The sequence below is a fragment of the Motacilla alba genome, chromosome 12, assembly GCF_015832195.1.
Source record: "Motacilla alba alba isolate MOTALB_02 chromosome 12, Motacilla_alba_V1.0_pri, whole genome shotgun sequence".
NCBI lineage: Eukaryota > Metazoa > Chordata > Aves > Passeriformes > Motacillidae > Motacilla > Motacilla alba.
Window position 1 is genome coordinate 19,123,281 of NC_052027.1, and position 21,389 is coordinate 19,144,669.

Sequence of the window (21,389 nt, forward strand, 5' to 3'; positions counted from 1 at the left end):
CTGGTCCTGCTGTTTGGATTTTTGTTTTCTCCTCAGTTTGGGAGGATGGTGGAGGTTTTTGGTAAAAAACCCAAACAAAAAATCAGCCCATTTTCTTGGATGCCTTGAATTGTTTATCATGAAGGTCAGCACTAGAAAATTAAACCCTAACCTGAGATCCTAAAAGGAACATGTATTTTATGATCAATTACTTAAAAACATCTGGAATATTTAAGAAAGTAGTTTCTTCAAAAGCACAATGCTAAAATTTTGGAACTCTTACATACTTAAATGGAACAAGCCAAACAGATGAGAGCAAATTCTAATTCTAAATGTCTAAGTGAGCAGAAACTGTGAGTCCCACTGAGCAACTGTGTTTTCCTGTGAAAGCTTAGAAGCCTTCAAAAATCTCAAAATATTATCAATTATTATTCTAACTCTTCTTTCTTTCCCCCCCACCCCTAAGTTTAAATCAAACCTTTGAAGGAAAAGTTGCATTTCGTAAAATCTGTTTTTCCCTGAGACATCTGACTGTCCAGTGAAAATGAAGGCAGTGGCAACATCCACTTTCTGTGCAAACAACACAGTTCAAACAGTGCTAATAAAGCCAATTTTAAATAAATTAAAACTGGAACAAAAGGATGCAACCTCTAAAGATTTAAAAGGTAATCCTTGGACCTGCACTGACAATGCGACGCCACTGCCTGAAGTTCATTTGCAACCCAGAACACTTTGTTCTGAGTATTTATAACCCACGGCAACCGTGCCATCGTTCCTCAATCAATTACAATAAATTGCTGCTGTGTACACAGCACAGAGCAAGCCAAGATTACCTGCACCGTTCAGTGCAGAAATTTATCCCAACACACCACTCCTCCCAGCACAGTGTAACTCATTAAAACAAACATCACCATACTTACAATTTTGTTTTTTTCTTGTGTGTTAGATCCAGGGGCTCTCTCTCTTTGGGCTGGGACTGGGGTTTTAGGCTGAGACCAGCCAGTTGGGCTCATATTGTTAGGACTTCCAGAAAGAGCAGAGGGTGAGGCTTTAAGACAGAAATACAAGAAAGCAGTTGATGAACAAGAAAACAACCAAATCGAACCATATTAGAAAATGTTTCATTTCTGAAACCATACCTGATTCACTATGGCTTCGAATTGCATCCTGCAAGAAAGAAAATGGATAATAAAGTTAATAAATGTAAGAGAGCACACAAAGGAACAAGCAGGGCTGGTGTGGAAATGGCTGGGCCAGGTTTGGTAAGTGCAATACAGTACTGGCCAGCAGCTCCAGGATTGGGGATCTGCTCATCACACCAATCCTGCAGCAAACCCATGCAACTTGTGAATTCTGACAACACAGGGAAGAGATTCACAGCATACTGCAAGGACTGCTACCAAAAAGGAAAAAGGGCACAAAACAAGAAGAACCAGCAGCAATACTGTCTGCATCCCCCCTGCACTTCATGCTCGTGTTCCAGGTGTGGACAGAGCTCCCGGGACGGCTCTGCCCCAGGGGACAACTCCCAGACAGCTTCTGGGTTAAAGCAAGACTTTTAACCCCCCCCAAATATTCCACCTCAGCATCCAGTGTGAAGTAAGAGTACATACTACTCCAACCCCCAAAAAAGGCTACACAAGTGCCCCTACACAAACCCCTCTCCTTTTCCAAGCACATTCCCACAGGGAATTTGGCATTTGAGCAGTGTTTTCCCACAGGTCACCAGGACAGTGCCACAAGTGTCACCTCATGCCACGGGCACAACACAACTCTACAGCCATGCACAAGAGAGAACTAAGCTCTGACAAACAGCACTGCACAGCTTTTCTCACCTGCCTTTTGCATTATCCCAAAGTACAAACAGGAAAGGGAAAATATCCAGGGACTGTGTGAGTACAAAGCAAGAACATGCACTACAGAGAGGTTAAACACTGTCAGAGTTAACAGAAGTCAATGCAAATTCTCTAACTAATTAGTAGAATAGTAAATGTAAGATTTCATAGGAGGACAGAACAAGCCCACATTGCACTCCACAGTTTCAAATTATTATCCTTAGCAAAGATTCAGTTATGAAATACATTGTTTTAACTAATTAGTTGCATTCACCCGGGCTGGACTAAGTACAGCATTCTTGCAGATTGCTCCACACCTGAGTGGATTGAAATCTGCATGAACCACCAATGAAGAACTCCTCAGTTTCCTAATTTTGTTCAATTTAAGGATAATAAAAACCTTTCAGAACCTGAATAACAAGTGATTGGTTTTGTACATCAGCCTGAGAATGTAACTGCTTTCAAGGAAGCTGGCAAAGGATGACTAAAGAATTCAAATTGTTTCTCATACTTATCTATGTGGAGTTCTTACTTTGAAGAAGTATTTTTGAGCTTCAATCCTGATGTGAATATTTGCTTATTTGCTTCTGAATTCAACAGCAAACAAGCCACACCCCCTGTTCTTACAACACAAGTAACACCATCCCCAGCGCTGTAGTCTGCCAGCTTTACTTTGATGGGAAATAAAAACAGTACAACTTGTTCTTAATCTCAGGGCTTTGGATGGGTACAGTCAATAAAAACCACTTCCAGAGGGAGAAAGCCACACAATGGATGTGTTTTGAGAAGGTTTTGCTGTAAAGGCTCTGAGACCCAATGCATTCTAATCCAAGCCTATTCACATTCGGAGGAGGATGAACTCAGCCAGATAAACTGAACATGAAGCTCTTTATCAATTTGCCTCTTCCAATTAACAGCCTCAATATTTGAGTATAAACATGCTGGAAAGATTCTCATCAGATCAGGTCCAGATTAAACACTTCAGGTGGACACTGCCATGGCTTACAAGTTACAGCAATCCTGTTAATCACAAGAAAACAAAAGGCACCAAGGAAATACCTACTCTTCCCCTCAAACAAAAGCGTCTGCACCAGGAGCTGGGAGAAGCATTCAGGCTGTTATTCTAGGCCAACACAGTAAGAGATAAAAGAAAAGAACAGAGGAAGTATAAAAAAATATTTCTAAAAATTAAATGTCAGGCTAAATGAAAGAAAAAGTAACCTAATTTGCTTGATAAATGATAATTAAGTGCAGTAAAATTTTAAGTATTCCTGCTCAAACCCAGAGGTTCACTAGGATCTATCCTTGGGTAAACCATTTTATGATAGTTGTTCTCCTGGTGTACTAGAAAGTCTCTGCTACTTTCTTTATGTATTGCTTTGGGGCCTTTTAAAAGCTTTTAGGATGTAACAACTATTTTTATGGTAACGTGAAGATCCAGAATTGAAAGTGTTTCTGTCTTTACTGCTCTGCATAAAGAATACAGAAGAAAAAATGTCTCCTTTAAGACTCATCACTCTACCAAGATCAATCATTCAGATTTTCTTGAGTGCTCCATTGTGGTTTGTGCTGTCAGAGATGGTCAGCCCGGCCTCTGAACCAGCAAAAAGGGCTGGGAGCCAAAGAACCCAAAGAGAGAGAGAGGTCATCTTCCCCCATAAACCCAGCTGACAAAGCCTCCGACCAAAAATGCTTCCTGGGGCTGCAGGACACTTTGTTCTGCTGCCAAGGTCCAGAAGAACTCTCTAACTCCCTTCAGGGGATCTTCAGGTTTCACAGAAGTCCATAAATCACCAGCTGAAGATGCAGGTGAGCTCAGCAGTGAAAGGCTTTTGCTTGGCCTCCAGAGTTTTTAAACTATTCCAGAGGCAAAAGCAACAAACAGTGCTTGCTCTCTCTCCCAAGTCCTGCAGTTCAGCACTTTCCTCTGCCAGCCTTTCCTGCACACCAGTTAGCTAAGGTTATCACAAATCAAAATTTAAGAAACCCAACCACTTTAGGCCTGATTTCCAAGACTTGTCCCTCACTGCCAGTCTAAGGTGAGAAAATACAAGAAAAAGGTGCTTGAAAGCAAGAACAGCAGAAATAGTCTCAGACAGAGACTGGCTTCAGCCCACAGGCCCAGAACTGTCATTAATTCCATTCAGGTTTAACACAAAACAGATCCCCAGGAAGCTCTGACCTGAGCATTCCCTGTCCAAGAACTACACCCAGACTTAGGGCACCTTTAGTCTGATTTAAAATTAACACCAGCTCCCCCATAAACCCAAACTTTTAAATTTGGAAGAACATTTTTAGACACGTCCAAAAAGTATTTCTTCACAAAACTGAGCTTAACTGCTAAGCATCTTTACACACCCCTAGAATTTACCAGTTATTCCAGCAAAGCTGATAGACTGCAAGAATTAATTATTATAACTTCCTATGCAAATGTGTCTCCTGAACTCTGCACCAGTGAGCCAGCTGAGGCAAACAGTGAGCAGAGGAGAGGAAGGCAGAAGGAAAGGCAGGCAGTGCCTGTGGCTGGGCAGCAGCAGCCCCAGCTGAGCCCTGCCTCTGGCCCACGGTACCTCGATGATGCGGCTGTCCACGGGCATCGTGGTGCTGACCATGTGCACGTTTGGGGTGGACGTGGAGCGCTGCCTTTGGGACAGAGAGCCCTCAGAGGAAGGGTTGGATGGGTTGAAAGTGAAGGCGTGAGGTGTAGAATACCTGTGCTGGGAGCTGAGAAGGAAACAGAGACAAAGGGAGAGTTGTGGTTATTTTTTTTCCCCTCTGGCAAGTGAAAAACACTGTTCAATGTAACCTGTCCAAAAGCAATATACACACAATTCCGAGCAGAGAAAAAGCTGGGATTTACACATCAACTAAACTGCTTGGTCAGCTGAATCAGTCCCAGTTTAATTTAAGAAATAAATTTGAAAAACTTGAAGATCTTGTCAGCTCACATATTTAATTAGTGAGTTTAGCTGAGGTCTGTTTTTGCTGTTAGGAATTTTGCCACAGTTCACCTCAATCCCCATCAAATCACAAAATACTGGCTCTGAGAGATGAATTCAGGACTGTGAAACTAAACAAACTGCTCATTTCAAGCCTGTTAAATGCACAGCTTAAGAGCTAAGCCCTGAATTTGTAAAGCTTTGCAAGACTGTTCAATGGTTTTCACAGAACAGCCAGCAAGGAAGTCATGAAACCCAACACCAGTTAAAAGGAGGCCAAGACTAAAATCCAGCTCAACAAAGAGTTATAAATCACAGCTAAGGCCACTCAGACCATAAGGATCTCAAAACACAAATGTATCTTAACTGAATAAGTCACTGTTCAACAACACTGGAAATAAGAGTAAGATGGCAAAGATCAATTCCTGATGCAGTTCTCATTAAAATAAAGAAATAAAGACATAGAACCATTTACAAGTCAGCTACGTGCTCTGTGCCTCATTCCTGACCAGATTGTTCAAATGGGTGCAGAAAAACAAAAGCTGGCCTGCTCTCTTCAGCCTCTAAAATTTCAAGGGAAAGAATACAGGCATGTGTTAGGGTCAGGGGACAGGCCCCTTGGAAAGGGACACAAGTTTCATTTCAGCACTTAAAACTACACACACGTTCTCTTTAGGTATCAGAATTTTCTTTAAGAGGAGCATATTTTCAGTTCCCACTGTTCTCTCCTTAGACTCCTATCTGTCATCATAATATCAGAGCATTATTTCAGTTATGGATGTGAATCATCCACCACGAGACACAAACTCTCGATGCACACTACCTGATCAGATAAAATAAAATTAATTCACAAAAATACCAAAAGGGAGCCTTAGATTTTCTTAGGCAGGAAAACAAAGGTCTCCAAAAACCCGTTAAAACTCTACCTTAAAATTTTAAGGCAAGAAATTGAAAATATGAAATTTGAAATCAATGCTTTGGTGGATCTAAGAACAAGAAAGAGTAGTCTGTGATGAAGCAGTGTCGCTGCTTTGCACATTCATCCCCAACCTTCTATCAGACTGCTCTGCTTTGGAGGAGCTGGGGGTCTCTGGTTGCTTTGGATGGATTGTTTTGAGAGAAGTGTATTTCCCAAAAGAGAAACGACAGGAAATACAAGCTTACCTAACAGGTATCCGGGAGACAGACTCCCGCATCCGTCTCATTGTCAAGGGAGGTAGTGCAGGGACACCACTGTCACTGATATTTGAATTTGGGAACAATCTGAAATATCAACAAAAACAATTACAACTTCAACTGCTACACTACCTCCTGTACAATGCTCTTGAAAGCTGAAATTTTAAAGGGCGGTTTCTTTGCAGCGTGATTAACTTCATGAACACATTCTTATCTTTACATCGTGTTTTTCCTGCGTACAACTAAAATCTCTGCCTTCAGACTCCCAAAGAAAAGTTCCACGTGTTCTTTCCAAACTTGAGCGACAAAATCTTTTTATATCAGACTTCAGATTTTCCTGAAAGGGTGCTTTGCACAATGAAGCTCTATTAAAGCCTGGTAGCACCAAGTGGCACAAGTCATCCTGCACTCTTACTATGAGAAAATGCAGAACCACATGACCAAGTTTAGTTATAAAAAATTACAACCACTAAGACACATAAAAACAATTACAGGCTTTAACACTTTTGCATAAAAGGACTTCTAACATATAATTTTCAACTTTTTGTAACTGGTATTAGGAAAGTATTATCCTCCATCTGTTTCCTCACCATTCACCATTTTCACCAGCATCAGAAGCTGAGGTGTAAACAAGTGAACACTGAAGTTTCCAACAGCTAAAATCCAACTGAATCATGGCCTGGTTTATTCCTAACGTGTTTTGTGAGAGGAATTGCTGCCCCCCTGCTCAAACAGAGGGCATTGAAGCAACTGCCTGGTCATTCAAGGTGTTTGTTTGCTTGTCCCAGAATATTAAAATCCAGAGCAAGAACAAACTGCAGCTGATGCGCACGGCCTTTTCCCCTGGGAACAGACACTCATTGCTGGCTGTTTCATGAGCTCAATCCACAATTCCGCACACTGACCACAGGGACTGCCTTCCCAACAACCCCAAAGGATCTCTGTGACCAGAGACACAGAACCAAGTGTCAGCCAGAACTGCTGCTGCCATTAGAAAGGAGCAGTCCTTACAAGAGCTGCCTGATGTTGCTCCAGTCCACACACATGGTTGGCACCTTGGTGCTGCAGTGCTCGTGGAATTTGTAGCCGCACGTCTGACAGCGGAAGCCATTGAGCAGGAACTTCTGGCAGATGTCACAGAAGGCAAGCTTCAGAAATGTTTTCCGAGCCTGGAAAACAGAGCCAGTGATTAATCCGAGCTAATTAACTCTTCATTAACTGAGATTTCGATCTTCAGAGCCTGACAGAAATAACCACGATGTCAGAGCCCCCAGGTTGCTACTGAGCTTAAAACCACACAAATATTCTAGCATGGATTTCCAGTTTGGTTGGAAACCTGGAAAGTTCAGAAACACTGAAGGCTTTATTTACAGAACAAACAAAGAAAAAAAAAAGCACAAGTGCTCTGTCAAATGCAAAAGCAATTGTCTTGCTCAGCAAGGTGACAGAGCTGTGTGAGCCAAGAGCTGGGGTTTTTGTTTGTTTTCAGTAGCACCAAAGAGGTGAAAGAGGATCAGACTGGAAGGCCTATCTCATTTTTTTTATTAGCCAAAACTCTTGGTGTTTATGACTAACCAGTAACTCTTGCATAAGAAATACGTTTCTTAGTAATCAGAATAATATAAGGGATTCGAACTTCTTTAAATAGCAGCCTACTTTGTTTTTTTAAAAGCTTCTGAAGTATGAAAAGATATTAAAATGAACCAAGGGGTTTCTTCCTCCAGGACCTACTGGAGAGGAGGGCTCCAAATTTCAGCTTCTTCCAGACCTGGAGAAAAATATTCATTTTCTGCTGACCAGCTGCAGATGACATTTTCTGTAGTTTTTTTTTCTGAATGTAATGTAGAAGTACAGTGACTTTCAGGTTTTGCAAATCAATCCTAACCTTTCTAATAAGGGATGCCAATCCTTTAGGATTTAGGATTACCACAATGTATTTCTAGAACAAAACAAGAAAAAAGCTAAAATATGGGAACAGAGTTCCTTCCCAGGGAGAAGACAATAATGCAAGGTAAAACCATTAGAGTTGGACATTATCTCTTTGGAAAAAAAAATTAAAAATTAAAAAACCCACAAAGCACAAAACTGCCTTCTACTTATTTGTTTTGTGTAGAACAAATAATCCATTTTTGAGAAGGAACTACAAAGCAAAGCCTTTCATTCCCCCATAGAACACTCTATCAAATTACAAGGCAGCATTAGCTCACAAAATAATGTCATGACCTGCAGAATTAACAGCACCCCTGAATATCCAGCACAAATAATGAATATTGGACCATCAGTCCAGTAAAGCTGAACTTCTTCAGCCTTTTTGGAATGATGACCCAGAGAAAATGCAAATTTTCTCCCTTTTCTAGACTTTAAAGACATGGGTAATCTTACCACAACAGTTAAAGACACAGGTATCTATGTAAAGTAAAAATGGTAACCCTCAGACCTGTGAAGAACATGCACAATGTGAGCTTTGACAGCGTGACACCTGGGGATCACCAGTGTAATAAACACAATTCTGGCATTTCAGTGCAAATTGATATTTAGGGAATGTAATTTGTGGGGAACAGGGGTGAAGGAATCAACCACAACTTGTGAAAATCCCTGTGTCCAGGAAGCCAAAAGCTGTCTAATGTCCAACACATTCTCTGGTCAAATCTGTTGTTCAACAGATTAAATTCCCACAGAACAGAGAGCAGGAAAAGCTTACAAAATTGTGTGTGGTGAGTGGGACATGGTCGAGGAAGTCCACTCTCAGCTCCTCTCCAATCAGGGAGGCAGCATCTGTGTTCCAATCCAAGCGCACTTTCTTTCTGAAAGAGAAAACGGGGACAACAAAATCACTTTGGAGAGAGGTCTGGCCTCATCAACAATTATGTTTGGTGAGTTTTCTTGAGTAAACTGCAAACAAATACCCAAAAAAGCACGGCTAACCTCTTACAGTGAACTAGATAGATCTCAGTGTCTTTCACTCAAAAAATCAGAAACAACTTGGAATATAATGCAAGTCACCTCCTTTTCTGCTCATTTTTAGTATGTTATTTCTTTATTAAATATTTGAAATAAAGCACCTGGAAGCTTTAATGGAGTCACAGAAATACCTTCATAAACGTAACAAATTATGAGTGACACCCTCAGTGACACAAAAGCCATTATTATGTGCTTGGGCAGGGACTGGTGACCCCAGAATGGCCTCAGTTGCTCAGAGATGTAACCCCACAAATGCCTGAGGCTGCAGGGAGCTTTAAGGCCAAGTCTGAGGAGGTGTGAAGTTAAGTGCATTAACTTCATGAGACACCTTCACTCCCTCAGCTTGTAAAACAATCATTTGGTACTTGATAGCAGCGTCCCCAGTACAAACAAATAAGGAATATCTGAAGTGAGACAGAAATCCAAATATTGGGAAGCTGTAGAGGAATGTACAGCCTTAAAACTGAGCACATAGAACTGTTCAGGGGAGCGGGCTACGAATCACTGACACTGAATTTACCAACCACAAAGGCAGCACAGAAATGCACCTCAAATATGAAGGAAGGCATCATTTCATCTAGAGCATGGCAAAACCCTCACGAGGGGGCTGCAAGCACTTGAGGGAACCCCTCCATTTGAAGTATTTTCAATATTTAGCTTTAAAACAAAAACTAAATTCTCAATACACAGGAAGCTGACAGTTATCCTAGAAGAAGGCAAAGAAAGCAACACAAAGTGTTCACAACCAAACCGCTTTAAAAGAAATTAGCCAGAGGGGAAGAAAACATTACTGCTGCTATTCCAAACCCAGGATTTTTACATTCTCTGGAGGCAGTTTCACTCTTACCCTTTCGGTTCAGCAAGAAGTCGAAAAACTGCGCAGCACTCTGGCTGCAGACCTCTGACCTTCAGTGCCTTCATGAGACAGTCATGCAAGGTCATCCCATTCCGCACGTTCACCTGCCACCAAAGGGAAAAACAACCAAACATTTACACACCCCTGCGCAGGTTCTTTAAGCTTTTCCAAGCCTACGTTCCGATTTTAAGAAATTCCAGGAAAGCTGCACAAAGTGCACTCCTGCAAAGAACATTCTGAAGCCATTTTATAACTTCTCCATTTTTTACAATGACTGAATTTCTATGAAACGGGATTTTACACAAGTAGGCAGCCTACAGAATAGAATAGAAATTAATATAAATGCAGGCAAATGGAGCTACCTCAAGTACAGAAAAAGGTTTAATTTAAGATTTCAGGAAACTATGGGTAAGACTATTATTAGGTATACTCAGCTCCAAGAAACTGAACAGAAGTGTTCCCTCAACAAGTTTCACTTCTGCTTTAACCCCCACACTTCACTGTGGGCATCCAAGTGACGAAAATAACAGAAGTGTCATGCAGGCATCACTGTTTAGGTCAGCCAACAATGACTTTCATGTGGAATTGCTCATGTGCTTTAGAAAATTCACAGCATTGAGGCAGAGCAATAGAGCTTCTCAAAATACAGATACAGTGTACATTTAAAATAAAACACATCCTCTAAAACCAACCAACTGCTGACCATCACTCAGTCGCAGTGAGACCCTTTTGAAGGAGAGCATTTCTGGTGCCAGATCCACAGCCCAGTGGCAGCAGCGGGAGCAGGACAGTCTTTGTGAGCTGCAGGCAGCACAGACTCACCACAGTGCGCTGCTTGTTGGGCAGGAAGACGCGGATGGTGTTGCTGGTTTTGGACGTATCCGAGATTTTGCCATCGTCGGACGCCCGGCGCTGGTAGCCAAACTGCTGCACGATGGTGGGGGAGATGCAGTTGGGGCCATCAAAGACAGAATCCTTCAGCCCAAACCCATTGCTGATGGTCTTCCAAGCTCCCTGGATGTGCTCCATTGGTGCGGCCTGAGGAAGATTGGGAGAGTCAGGGAAACGGCCACGTCCTTCCCTCCGGAGTGGTGCTGCCTCCTCCTCCCACAACAAACCTCAGCCTTTTCTGGAAGCTTCTGAAGCTGCCCGGCCTTGTGAGGTGATCAAGCTACACGTGCAGGGCACAGCTCACCCACAGCTGCACAATCATCCTGGCTCCTGAAAGCATTTCACTTTCCACACACAAACAGAGCAGGAATAGATGTGTAACTCCTCCCACTGCACCTCAGGGACACAGGAGCACTTCACCAGCAGGGTAATCTACACAATCAGTGCCTGAGGGGCTTTCAGAAAGGTGGCCAGACTATAGAATCAGAGAACAGCCTGGACTGGAAGGGACCCACAGGATCACCCAGCCCAACCCCGGGCCCTGCACAGACACCCCAACAATCCCACCCTGGACACCCCTGAGAGCTCCTGGAGCTCTGGCAGCCTCGGGGCTGTGCCCATTCCCTGGGCAGCCTGGGCAGTGCCAGCACCCTCTGGGGTAGAACCTTTCCCTGAGATCCAGCCTGAGCCTCCCTGGTCACAAGAATAAAGAGCTCTGTAGGAGGCCAGCACAGCAGTCCTGAAAACCAGATATGCCACACAAGCATTAGCCCAGACTGTTAAGAAAAGAGACACAAAGTAACTACAATAAAAAGAATTAATGAAGGAATCTATTTTTATCACTGATTTTGAGGCTTTGGTTATTTGGGTTTTTTTTATACTATTGCAATTTACATAGTGTGAAACAGCAAAAAAAAATTTCTCAACCCTCATGCCCACTATGCTCAGTTGCATTTCAGCATAAATACATCTGGGACAACTGGGATTGTTCAGCCTGGGAAAGAGAAGGCTCCAGGGTGACCCAGCTGAAACCCTCCAGCACCTGAAGGGAGCCAACAAGAAAATGGAAAGGGATGATTTACAATTAACAGTATACAAGGAATGGCTTCAAACTGACAGGGAGTAGGTTCAGATGGGATATTGGGAAGAAATTCTTCCCTGTGAGGGTGAGCAGGCCCTGGCACAGGGTGCCCAGAGCAGCTGGGGCTGCCCCTGGATCCCTGGCAGTGTCCATGGCCAGGCTGGATGGGGCTTGGAGCAGCCTGGGACAGTGGAAGGTGTCCCTGCCATGGCAGGGGTGGCACTGGATGGGCTTTAAGGTCCCTTCCAACCCAAATCATTTCATGATTTTACAAACATCTTCCAGTGCAAGGACACCAACAACCCCTTCCCCTGCACACTTCCAAACCAGCACACGTTTCTGCACATGCAGGGACAAAGATAAAGCTATCACTGCATTTTCTCCCCAGCTATCCCAACTGCAATGCAGCCTGAACTCCAAATTATACTCTTATAACATAAGATCTTATTCGAAATTAGGCAAAACCAAAGTCTGTACAGAAGTAAAACAACCTGATTCAGAACATCCAACAGTGACTGAACACCTGTCAGCAGCTGCTCAAGTCTCATTTCATGTGTGGTCCTGCACCTCCTTTGCTGCAAATTATGTGAACCCTCCAATACATTTCCTCATGTCTGTGTCAGAGAAAAGCCATCAGTGTTTGTTTCAGCTGAAGAGTCAAAACAATGGAATTCTCAGACCAAAAGTTCTCCACTGACGTTAAGGGTCCATTCTGGGGTGCCCAGAAGGGTAAGCTGAATTTCAGAGTGTTTTCCTTCACAGCACAGCTCTGAAAAGGCACAGCAGATTTGCAAGTACCTTTGGTCCAGACCTCAAGCCAGGTCTGACCAGCAGCCAGAAAGGAAATGTAACAACAAAGTTCCAGAGAAAGGTTTGGTTTAGGTGAAGTCATTACCACCACATGCAAAGCCCAGAGCAGCAGAACCCTCAGCCTCAAAGGGAACTTTCAGCCAGTTCCTGAACATCTTCTTCACTGACGGGGTACACACTGCCAACACAGCCTCGCCTTCCCTCCTGCCAATCCCTGCCACTCCTCAATCCATCAACCCTGCAGGTCCAGTTGTCCAAAAGTTCAAAATGTTTAAATGTCAGTAAGATTTAAACTCCATGCCCAATCATCTAACAGGACCGAGATACTTGGTAATTTTTTTTATTTTTAAATCCATGGCACATAAATGACACGAATTTTATACTTGATGTAAAAAGGGAATAAGGAATAGGAAGACACTGAGACATTCTGAAAAATTACAGATAAAACTGAGGAATACAACCAAGTTCACTACACATAAGCACGTACAACATCTCAATTCCTAGGCACCACAAAGGTGAAAAACTACTTTGAGTTACAACACCCACATAATGCACATGGCAGCTGAAAGAGTAACTACTGAGATGGCAGCAATAAAAACTGAGATAAACTCCTATCTAAGAGGGGAAAGATGAAACCCAGAGAGCTTCTCTTAACTTATCCCCTATGGGAAACTCCTTTGTTTCACCCTTTCAGGTAACAGATGAGACTAAACAAAAAGAGGAGTTCAACTTGATTCTTCTGCTGAGCTGAGGAATAGCAGGACTGCCATCAAAATCTCCTTGTCCCTGCTGACAGAAGCTGACAACACCCCAACATTACAGCCTTTATATTTAATATTTTCATATGCTGCCAACATTTCCTGAAAAATTCCAGAGAAAGCAGGAAATGACAAAGAATTCAAACTCGCACTTTGACAAAAGATAAAAACACCCAAAAAGTGACTTCCCTGCTCTTGGGGTATTCTCTCTCCCCAACCCTGCACACTGAGGCACAGCCTACCAGGGAAGATCACAGCAATGTATTTTAAGGTTGTTGCACACAAAGGAAAACACAGACAGCAACTGCTATCAGCCTCTGTAGATCCAAATGTCAGTTCTATCTTTAATTAAGCATTTGCATCCTTCTCTCCCAGGATCTTTGCCTCAGGAAGCGCTGGACAGTGTCAGAACTGGCCATGTCTGGCACAGTCCTCCCTCCCAGCAGCACCCTGCTCTCTCTCTTGCCATCACTGGGGTTCTGCCACCTCTTCTGGCTGAGGATTCAGTCCCTGGCAGCCTGGGTTTGCCCACAGATGTTGAGTTCTTTCCCTAGGAAATGGATGTACCACACACATCACCCTCAGCTCTCCTCCTCCCCAACCTCAGGGCTCTGGGTGCTGCTCTGGGCACTCGGGGAGGAGCCACAGCACCGAAGGGAAAGGATGAGAACAGAGGTCAGACCTGGCCTGGAGCTGGCAAAAACCTGCCAAGTGGCCTGAGGGTGGAGGGGCAGGGGCGAAGAAAGGGAAGTATAACAGATCTTCACAGTCTCCTGGGGAGAGACAGGGAATCCCAACTGCAAAGCTGCTGAACCTGCTCTGGCCTCCACTGTACAAGGGCTGGCAGCTGGAAAGGTGCAGTTTGTTGAAGAAACCCAAACTGTCCTGCTGCTGACTCTTGCAGCTATTCAGAGCCAGCCGTCTGCAGATGCCAGAGGTTCCAGGGCCCCACAAACACCTCTTGACTCAGGCCATGAACAGTCTGGTTGAGAACATTCAAATTCTGGCAGAGCACCGGCAGCCATGGTCACTTCTCAAGCCTTATTCCAGATTACTCTCACGGAAGTCAGAAAAAGAGACAGTCAGAAAAGCTGCTGCTTAGGAGGTGATTTCTGAATGATTTACACCTTTCTCCTGCCCAGCAGTGCAAAGAAAGCTGGCTTCAAATTTATATAAATCTATACTAAACCACCCCCTTGGAACTGCAGCAGCTCAGTGCATGCACAGGTAGGAGAGAAGAGAATTCACATGGCAGCAAAGTGACCAGCTTGGGTCTTGACAGAAGTAACACTTACTGACAGCCTAACACTGCACATCCACACACGTCTGGCTCACTCAGAACGGGCACAACAGCAGAACAAAGCGGGAGAACACCTCAGGCCACAGCTCTGAGTCCACCTGAACGGGTAATTCATGCACAGAGCACAGCACAGCCCACCCTGCAGGGCCCTGTAAGCTGGGCCCTGGCAGCAGTTTTATTCCCTTTGGGTATTGTGCTCCAAGCAGTAATCCATTGAAGGTATTTTTACTACACTCATTCACCCCAGCTCCCCCAACATCCACACCAATTCACCCCACTGAAAAGATGTTTGAAAGCCTGTTCTAAAGAGAAACTTCATTTAAAATAGAGGAAAGATGTTATAATGATGCCTTCATAAATATATTCTTCTTAGGTTTGTCTCTTCCAGAACAAAAAATTGGTTTTCTCTCTTTAAATTGATCACAAGCATATTTCTGAAATATAATCATTACCAGATACTGGATTTATGTTTATGCCATGCCCAAATAATCCACTGCCAGCTGGATGTTTTCATGTATATTTCTAAAAATTTTCTTTAAATCTTTTCTTCCTGCAGCTCATCACTTTCATGAAAATGACTTCAAACAGCCTTTCTCCAACTGACAAACTGCAACAGCAGCATTCAAAGAATATTTTAGGATATTAAAGTACATCAGTCCCCTTGCAGATCCAGAACTGCTGGGAAGCTGATACTGATTGATTTCATATTAAATGTTCAGCCTAAGCAGAAAAATAATGTCATTTACTGCTGCAAGTCCCCCAGGAGTTCTGCACACTGTGACCAAGACTGCACTTTTCATTAGTGCTTTTTGCACACATTACAGATTCTGCTAATGAATCACTGGAACAAGTATTAAACCAAAAGCAGGGAACAGCTCTGGAATGTGCACATCTGACAGGAACAAATTCCTGGAGATCAGTCACTCATATACAATCAATACACTCATGTCATTTATTCCAGCTCAAAAGGTATTGGAAGCTACGCTGACATTTCCCATCAGCAGGACAAACTGCTGGTCTGAACTGTTAAAAGTTTCAGTCTCCCTCCCTAAGAAATGCCAAAATTGGCACTGAGTTAGGCTGAAAGTTCACGTGTTACAAAGCTGAACTCTCACTCTAAACTTCAGGTACTTTGTCCTTGCTTTTTTCTGGAACAAGCACCCAGAGTTTTTAAAAACACGTCAAAACAGTTCCCCCTGCCAGCACACAGGCACTGCCATTTTTATCCACACAAATTCTTGGAATTTCGTGTTTCATGGAATATACCTACAAACACAGAACAAAGCCCAGAATCCATTTCAAACTGAACACTTTTGTTGGTAAATAGAAGCTTGAAAAGCTGCTTAGAAGCAAAGTTTTCATCTCTGACACAAAAAGATCAATGATCCATTGAACTGTGGCCTTTTCTTCTCCCACAGAGTAATTAATTGATCTAATATTGCTTGGGTGACCAATCATCTGGGGGAAAACCAGAAATTCAAACCAGACAAATCTCTGTTGTGATCTATGGCAGCATTTTTTAAAAGCAGCTCTTCAGAGCAGTAGAGGATAAATACGGACCCATTCCGATATTAATAAATAAAGCTGTGATCTATGGAAATATGAATGCAGGGCATGAGTTGGGATCACTGCAACAATCCAGGCAGATGCCTCTTACATCTACAAGGTTGGTGCTTTTCCTTCATGTCTCCTTCATTTTAAGAGACCAAAGCCAAAAAACAAATTCCTCCCTTACACAACTGACAGAAATTAAAAATTAACAGAAGGAAACGTCAGTGTTCAGGGAAAAAAACCAAACAGAACAAAAACCAAGAGAAACACATACAATTTCTGCCTCTGCTGTTCTGATCTTGGAAATATCTCTTCTGCTCTTTTTCTTTACTTATCAGAAGTATTCTAGTTTTAGTCACTACGTCAGCCTTCAGGGAAAAATAACATTGGCTTTCCAACAAGCGGGCCCTACAGTAAGGAGGACATAAGCAACACAACTCTCAACCTGCTTTCAGACTTATTCATTTTAGACTTACTCATTTATTATTCATTCAAGATTAGTAACTTTCCGTATTTAAAAGCTGCTGCCAGATAAAAACTCTGGCTAGTAAGCACAAACTAAGTCAGACTCCCTGGCTGCAGCAGGCTGTACTTTGGGCTCTGCTTAGCAGGAATTTGTCACCAAAACAATCTGCACCTTTGGCCACCCTGTGCCTGCTCTCTGTTGGTTGTAACAGCTCGGGGCGACTTTCCCAGCCAGACCCCAGGAAGATCTGTTTGGTTTGTCCTTTCCACACAGAGCATTCCCATGTCAGTCACCCTTTTTTTTTTGCACGTGATATTTCTGTGAAATTCAAATGTGGAGCTCTAAGTTTCCCTACAAAACCACAATTCCTACATTAGAGAAACAGGAGCACTGAACACCATCTATCTAAAAGAGGGATACAGAATCCAAAGTTTTGCCTTTCCCAAAGCAAAAAACCAATCCCAGGTAAAAAGTAAAATGCAGCAGGTGTTTCTAACCAGTCAGTGTTTCTAAATTGGATTTAAGTACAGCTGCAGAGTTTATACAGATTCACAAACAAGTTTATGGGATTGCTATTGAAACAGTAGGAAAGGAAAAAGCCAGCAAGGAAAGTGCTCATATGTTTTGTACAAGTTGTGCCTACAAAGCACCAGAACTCTGTCATCGAATAAAATTTCCACTTTTCTTTCTAGTATAATATTTCACAATTTTTAATTTAACATGCTCTTAACATGATAAAGACTATTAAAGCTGAAGTACTCCTTTTTTTATTCAGTAAACTCATTACTAGAAACAAAAAGCACTGAACACAGCTTTTTATAGCTGATTGTATCAGAATCACATTATATGACAGTCTTGTCACTCAGACTTCTTGTTTCTGTGCCATGCTGTTAAATTCCGTCAGGAGAAGCCTCCAAAGGGAGATTTACAGAGAGATCTCTTTAACATGGGCCTTGCACTGCTGACAGAAATGGGACTACACGTGTTTTGTCTTTCTTTACATGGTCAAAACACCCGGCAAGCCTTTTTTCTCCCCCAAACCTCTCAACCAAGCGCACATACCTTCCCAGCCATGTGCCTTCTGCACTTGCTCATGCCAATTGTTCCCAGTCTGAAAGCCCCAAACTGTGTTTGCAGTTGCCTGGAACTCATCCACTTTCCAGCAAGGATGAAAAGAGTTACTCAAATGTCAGCAATCCACCAAATGCCCTTCCCACACGAGTTCTCAAGGATTAAACAAAAAAGTGACTGAGAACCTCAGCACAAAGAATGCCTGGCTCTGTCCTCCCTCGGCCGCATGTAGGAAATGCAGCAGCACTGGGAACACCCCAGATTGAGAGCCTGGGGAGAAGGAGCAGCCTGAGGATTATTAAAGAAGCTGCTGGGAGCCGTGCTCACATCTCACTGTACAGAGAGCCTGCAAGGTGCTGTTAATCAGCACTGCAAAGCACCAGGCAATGCTGAATTATCTGTGCATCCAACAGGATGCAGTTTCCCAGCCTGCCCAGGTGCTCCCTGCTTTCACCCAGAGCAGCCTGCAGCCAATAAATGGAGGTGATGAAATGTGGGCTCTGTGCCAGGCCTGCGGTGCCACGTGGAGGTCAATAATGTGATTCCAAGAGCTTGGAAACACCGTCCAGACGGGCAGAGGGCAGGGCACGGGGACACTCCATCTTCTGGAGGAGATGAACAAAGGGTTCTCCCTTGTATTTTATAACAAGATGCACCTGGGAATAGCTGGATCTATCCTTCCTGGACAGCTGAAACAACTTTATTTTCATGGCTTGCATGCACCTGTATTTGCCAAGAAACCTGAATAAAATGGCAAATAAAAACGGAATGTACTTAAAAATTTAACACTCTATACAATAAAAAATACTTTAGACTATATCAAACATCTACTGTCCTGAGAGCCTCCAAAAGAAATTATGCTCCATTTTAACATTATCTTATTGAATACACCCATGAAATTACAGTTCTGGTTTGGGTGGGTTTTTATTTACTTAACAAAGTGCCATAGCAGCCTTTTTGTTTCAGAGACAGAGTTTGAAGATAATGCCACAGACAGATTTACATTAGGACTGGATTATTCCCAACAGACCTGCAATTGTGTGGAAAGGCAAGCGCTGTTTGGAGAAGACAGGCAAATATCAAGAGCTGAAGTTCTAAACTGAGGAAGGGCTTTTCCCCTGCAAAGTAAATATCCAGGGAGACTGACTCAAGTAAGAGCTTAAGTTAAATACACACTTCTGATAAAGCAAGTCCTGTAACAAACTGTAGTTCCAGATTGATTTTGTGGCATTGTTCAAAAAACAAAAAGTGAATTTTAGCAGCAGGGCAAGAATACAATCACAGAGGGGATGAGCTGAGTTTCCCTTCCTGAAGGGAAGGTCCAGGCATCTCCAAAGAAAGAAAGGGGCAGGAGAAGGAGGAAGGGAAAGATAACAAGAGAAAGTTATTCATACCTTTAGTTTTCCTTTCAGCAAATGAAGTCCTATGACAAAAGGATGAAGCACATCATCTGTGGAAGACAAAAAAAAGAAGATATTTACATTTTAATAGACAAACATATACATGCACTACATACCAAATAAATAACAAACAAATTACAGCAGTGATAAATTATCATCCTTCTACTTTCAGAGTTTTCAGGGTCTTCCAGCCTTTCATGATTTCATGCAGCATTTCAGTGTAAGAGACACAGAGTGCACAACAACCAAATGTTACCTGGCTCAAAAGCATTTCATTCTTACTCCAGAACATCAGAAAATATCTTTTACAGCTAAAAACTCACTGGAGTAAAAATTAAATTGGAGTTGAATACTCCCTTCTCACAGGTCAGTTCCTCACTCAGACAAACACCTTGCTGACTCACAAATGTTGACAAATCTTGGAGACAAAACAAACAAACAGTAATAAGCAGCCAAGCCTCTGAAGGCTCTCTGTATCTTGCATAAAAGCACCAACTGTAAGAGGAAGAATTCCTAGGGAAGCTGAAGAAATCCTGATAGGATCATCCCCCACAAAGCTCTCTCTTCTCCAGACCAAGAAGTCTCAGCTTCCTCATGTCTTTCTAAAAAATGCAAGAAAAAAATCAAGAAGCGATCTTATATTGCCAGCTCACTTCTGGTTAGAGGTATCCTCTCTTCTGGACAGAGCAGACGGGGAAAAAATTAAAATGAAGAAATAAAAAGAAGCTGCAATGATTTTACCAAAACAGCAAACTCTCAAAGATTAACAAGAAACCAGATGAATACTTTGGGACCTCCACCTTGAGCCATTTTCAGTCATTTTAAAAGCAGAATCTACTGCCAGTCTGAACTGTGGATTTACCCTGCTCACACCTAGCACACCTGTCTCCAACAAACATTAAGGAATAAGGCACTGTAAATACTGTAAATATGCCTTCCATCATGGAAAAAGATAAGCAGGGAGACTGGGGACAAGGAAGGAATTCAGGTTTTCTCATACCAGAGGAAAAGGTTAAGATCTTTAGTTATAACCAAATACAAGAGATGGCAATGAGTCACTAAAATGGATGATGTTACATGAAGGAGAGAAAACTGATGGGGAAATTTCATTCACAGAATGAAAAACCAAAGCATTTTTACAGTAAAATCAGCAAGAAGAAAAAGAAATCTCAAGCATAAATCAAGAAGAGACAGCACAGCATAAAACAAGTGTGATGGGCTGAAGAAGCAGGTGCAGTATTTCTATTTGCCACCAAAGCAAAAGTTGTAAGGCAGGAAAAATCACTTATTTTTCATGACAGATAAAGAGACACATGACAAACAAATCATTAAGAACATCTGCTAGCAGAACTGGCAAACACGAGGGTTTAAGGAATGAGAGAGTTGCCAAAAAGCCCAGCTTTACTGCAGATGTGAGATTCAATTAAAGCTCACGAGAATTGTTCAGTAAGACAATGGCAGAGCAGAGGGAGAAGACACTGCCTGTGTCCTGGAGGAAGCTTCCTGCCTGCAGGATTTCCACCTGAGGTGCTCTGAGGAGCAGCAAAAGGAGCAAGGCCAGCAGGGGCCTGTGAGGGGAATGCTGAACACACACAAATTCATCGCTCATCGCGCTTCAGTGTCAAACCATTGCACTGGAAAGATTCTGCCCCAAACCTACTCCTAAACGCACAATGAACCAGCACAAAAGCTTGAGGTGTGGGTTTCAGCGTTGTCAACCACTTCTGAACTATGACTGATGGTTTTAGAAAACACACCTTGTATTTGAGGTAATCACAAATGTCAGACATTTCAGCAGCCACACATCTGTGTGATACCTGTGCCACTGAACGCCCCTGTCCCACTGTCAGGGCATTCCTGCTGTTTGCTCCAGTTTCCACTACAAATATTTGGACAGATACAGCATTTTGTCACTGGAAGTGCTGTTAATTTACTCCCAGAACAAATATTAATTTCCTATAGTGTGCAGGAATACAAAATAAATATTAGTCAATGTCAGCCTGGCCTTTTAGAAATTAAGACAAAAATCTCACACTCCACTGATCCCTGGGCTACACTGTTAATCCCCATCTTTAAAACTCACACTGCCTATTTAAAGTCTCCACATAAGAAATTTAAAAAAGACAAAATAATCAACATACAAAGGAACCCAAAATTTAAAAAAAACTCTGCCAGACATAAAATATGCAAACAAAACTGAAAGAATCTCTTGTAGTCACAGCTACAGCATTATTTGTGCTGACAAGAAAAAGAATATTTTTTCAGTGTAAGACAGTTTTTGTGTCAATCTGCCCAATTTTATTGAACATTTTCTT

General features: G+C 42.6%; 1 protein-coding gene across 5 annotated transcripts in view; it reads right to left on the reverse strand.

The window, feature by feature from the left end:
* RAF1 (Raf-1 proto-oncogene, serine/threonine kinase) overlaps positions 1 to 21,389 on the reverse strand; it is a 63,497-nt gene that overhangs the window by 9,329 nt on the left and 32,779 nt on the right. For 2 of the 5 annotated variants that reach the window (XM_038148903.1, XM_038148902.1), the window contains exons 2-11: positions 19,069 to 19,124; positions 10,569 to 10,784; positions 9,738 to 9,850; positions 8,631 to 8,733; positions 6,941 to 7,098; positions 5,918 to 6,016; positions 4,385 to 4,538; positions 2,878 to 2,937; positions 1,119 to 1,146; positions 900 to 1,027 (exon numbers count right to left, since the gene is read on the reverse strand). In XM_038148903.1, coding sequence (XP_038004831.1) covers positions 900 to 1,027; positions 1,119 to 1,146; positions 2,878 to 2,937; positions 4,385 to 4,538; positions 5,918 to 6,016; positions 6,941 to 7,098; positions 8,631 to 8,733; positions 9,738 to 9,850; positions 10,569 to 10,775 — 1,050 coding nt within the window. In that variant the 5' untranslated portion in view covers positions 10,776 to 10,784; positions 19,069 to 19,124. The remainder of the gene's footprint in view (positions 1 to 899; positions 1,028 to 1,118; positions 1,147 to 2,877; positions 2,938 to 4,384; positions 4,539 to 5,917; positions 6,017 to 6,940; positions 7,099 to 8,630; positions 8,734 to 9,737; positions 9,851 to 10,568; positions 10,785 to 19,068; positions 19,125 to 21,389) is intronic. The other 3 variants (XM_038148905.1, XM_038148904.1, XM_038148906.1) reach the window with 3 other exon arrangements.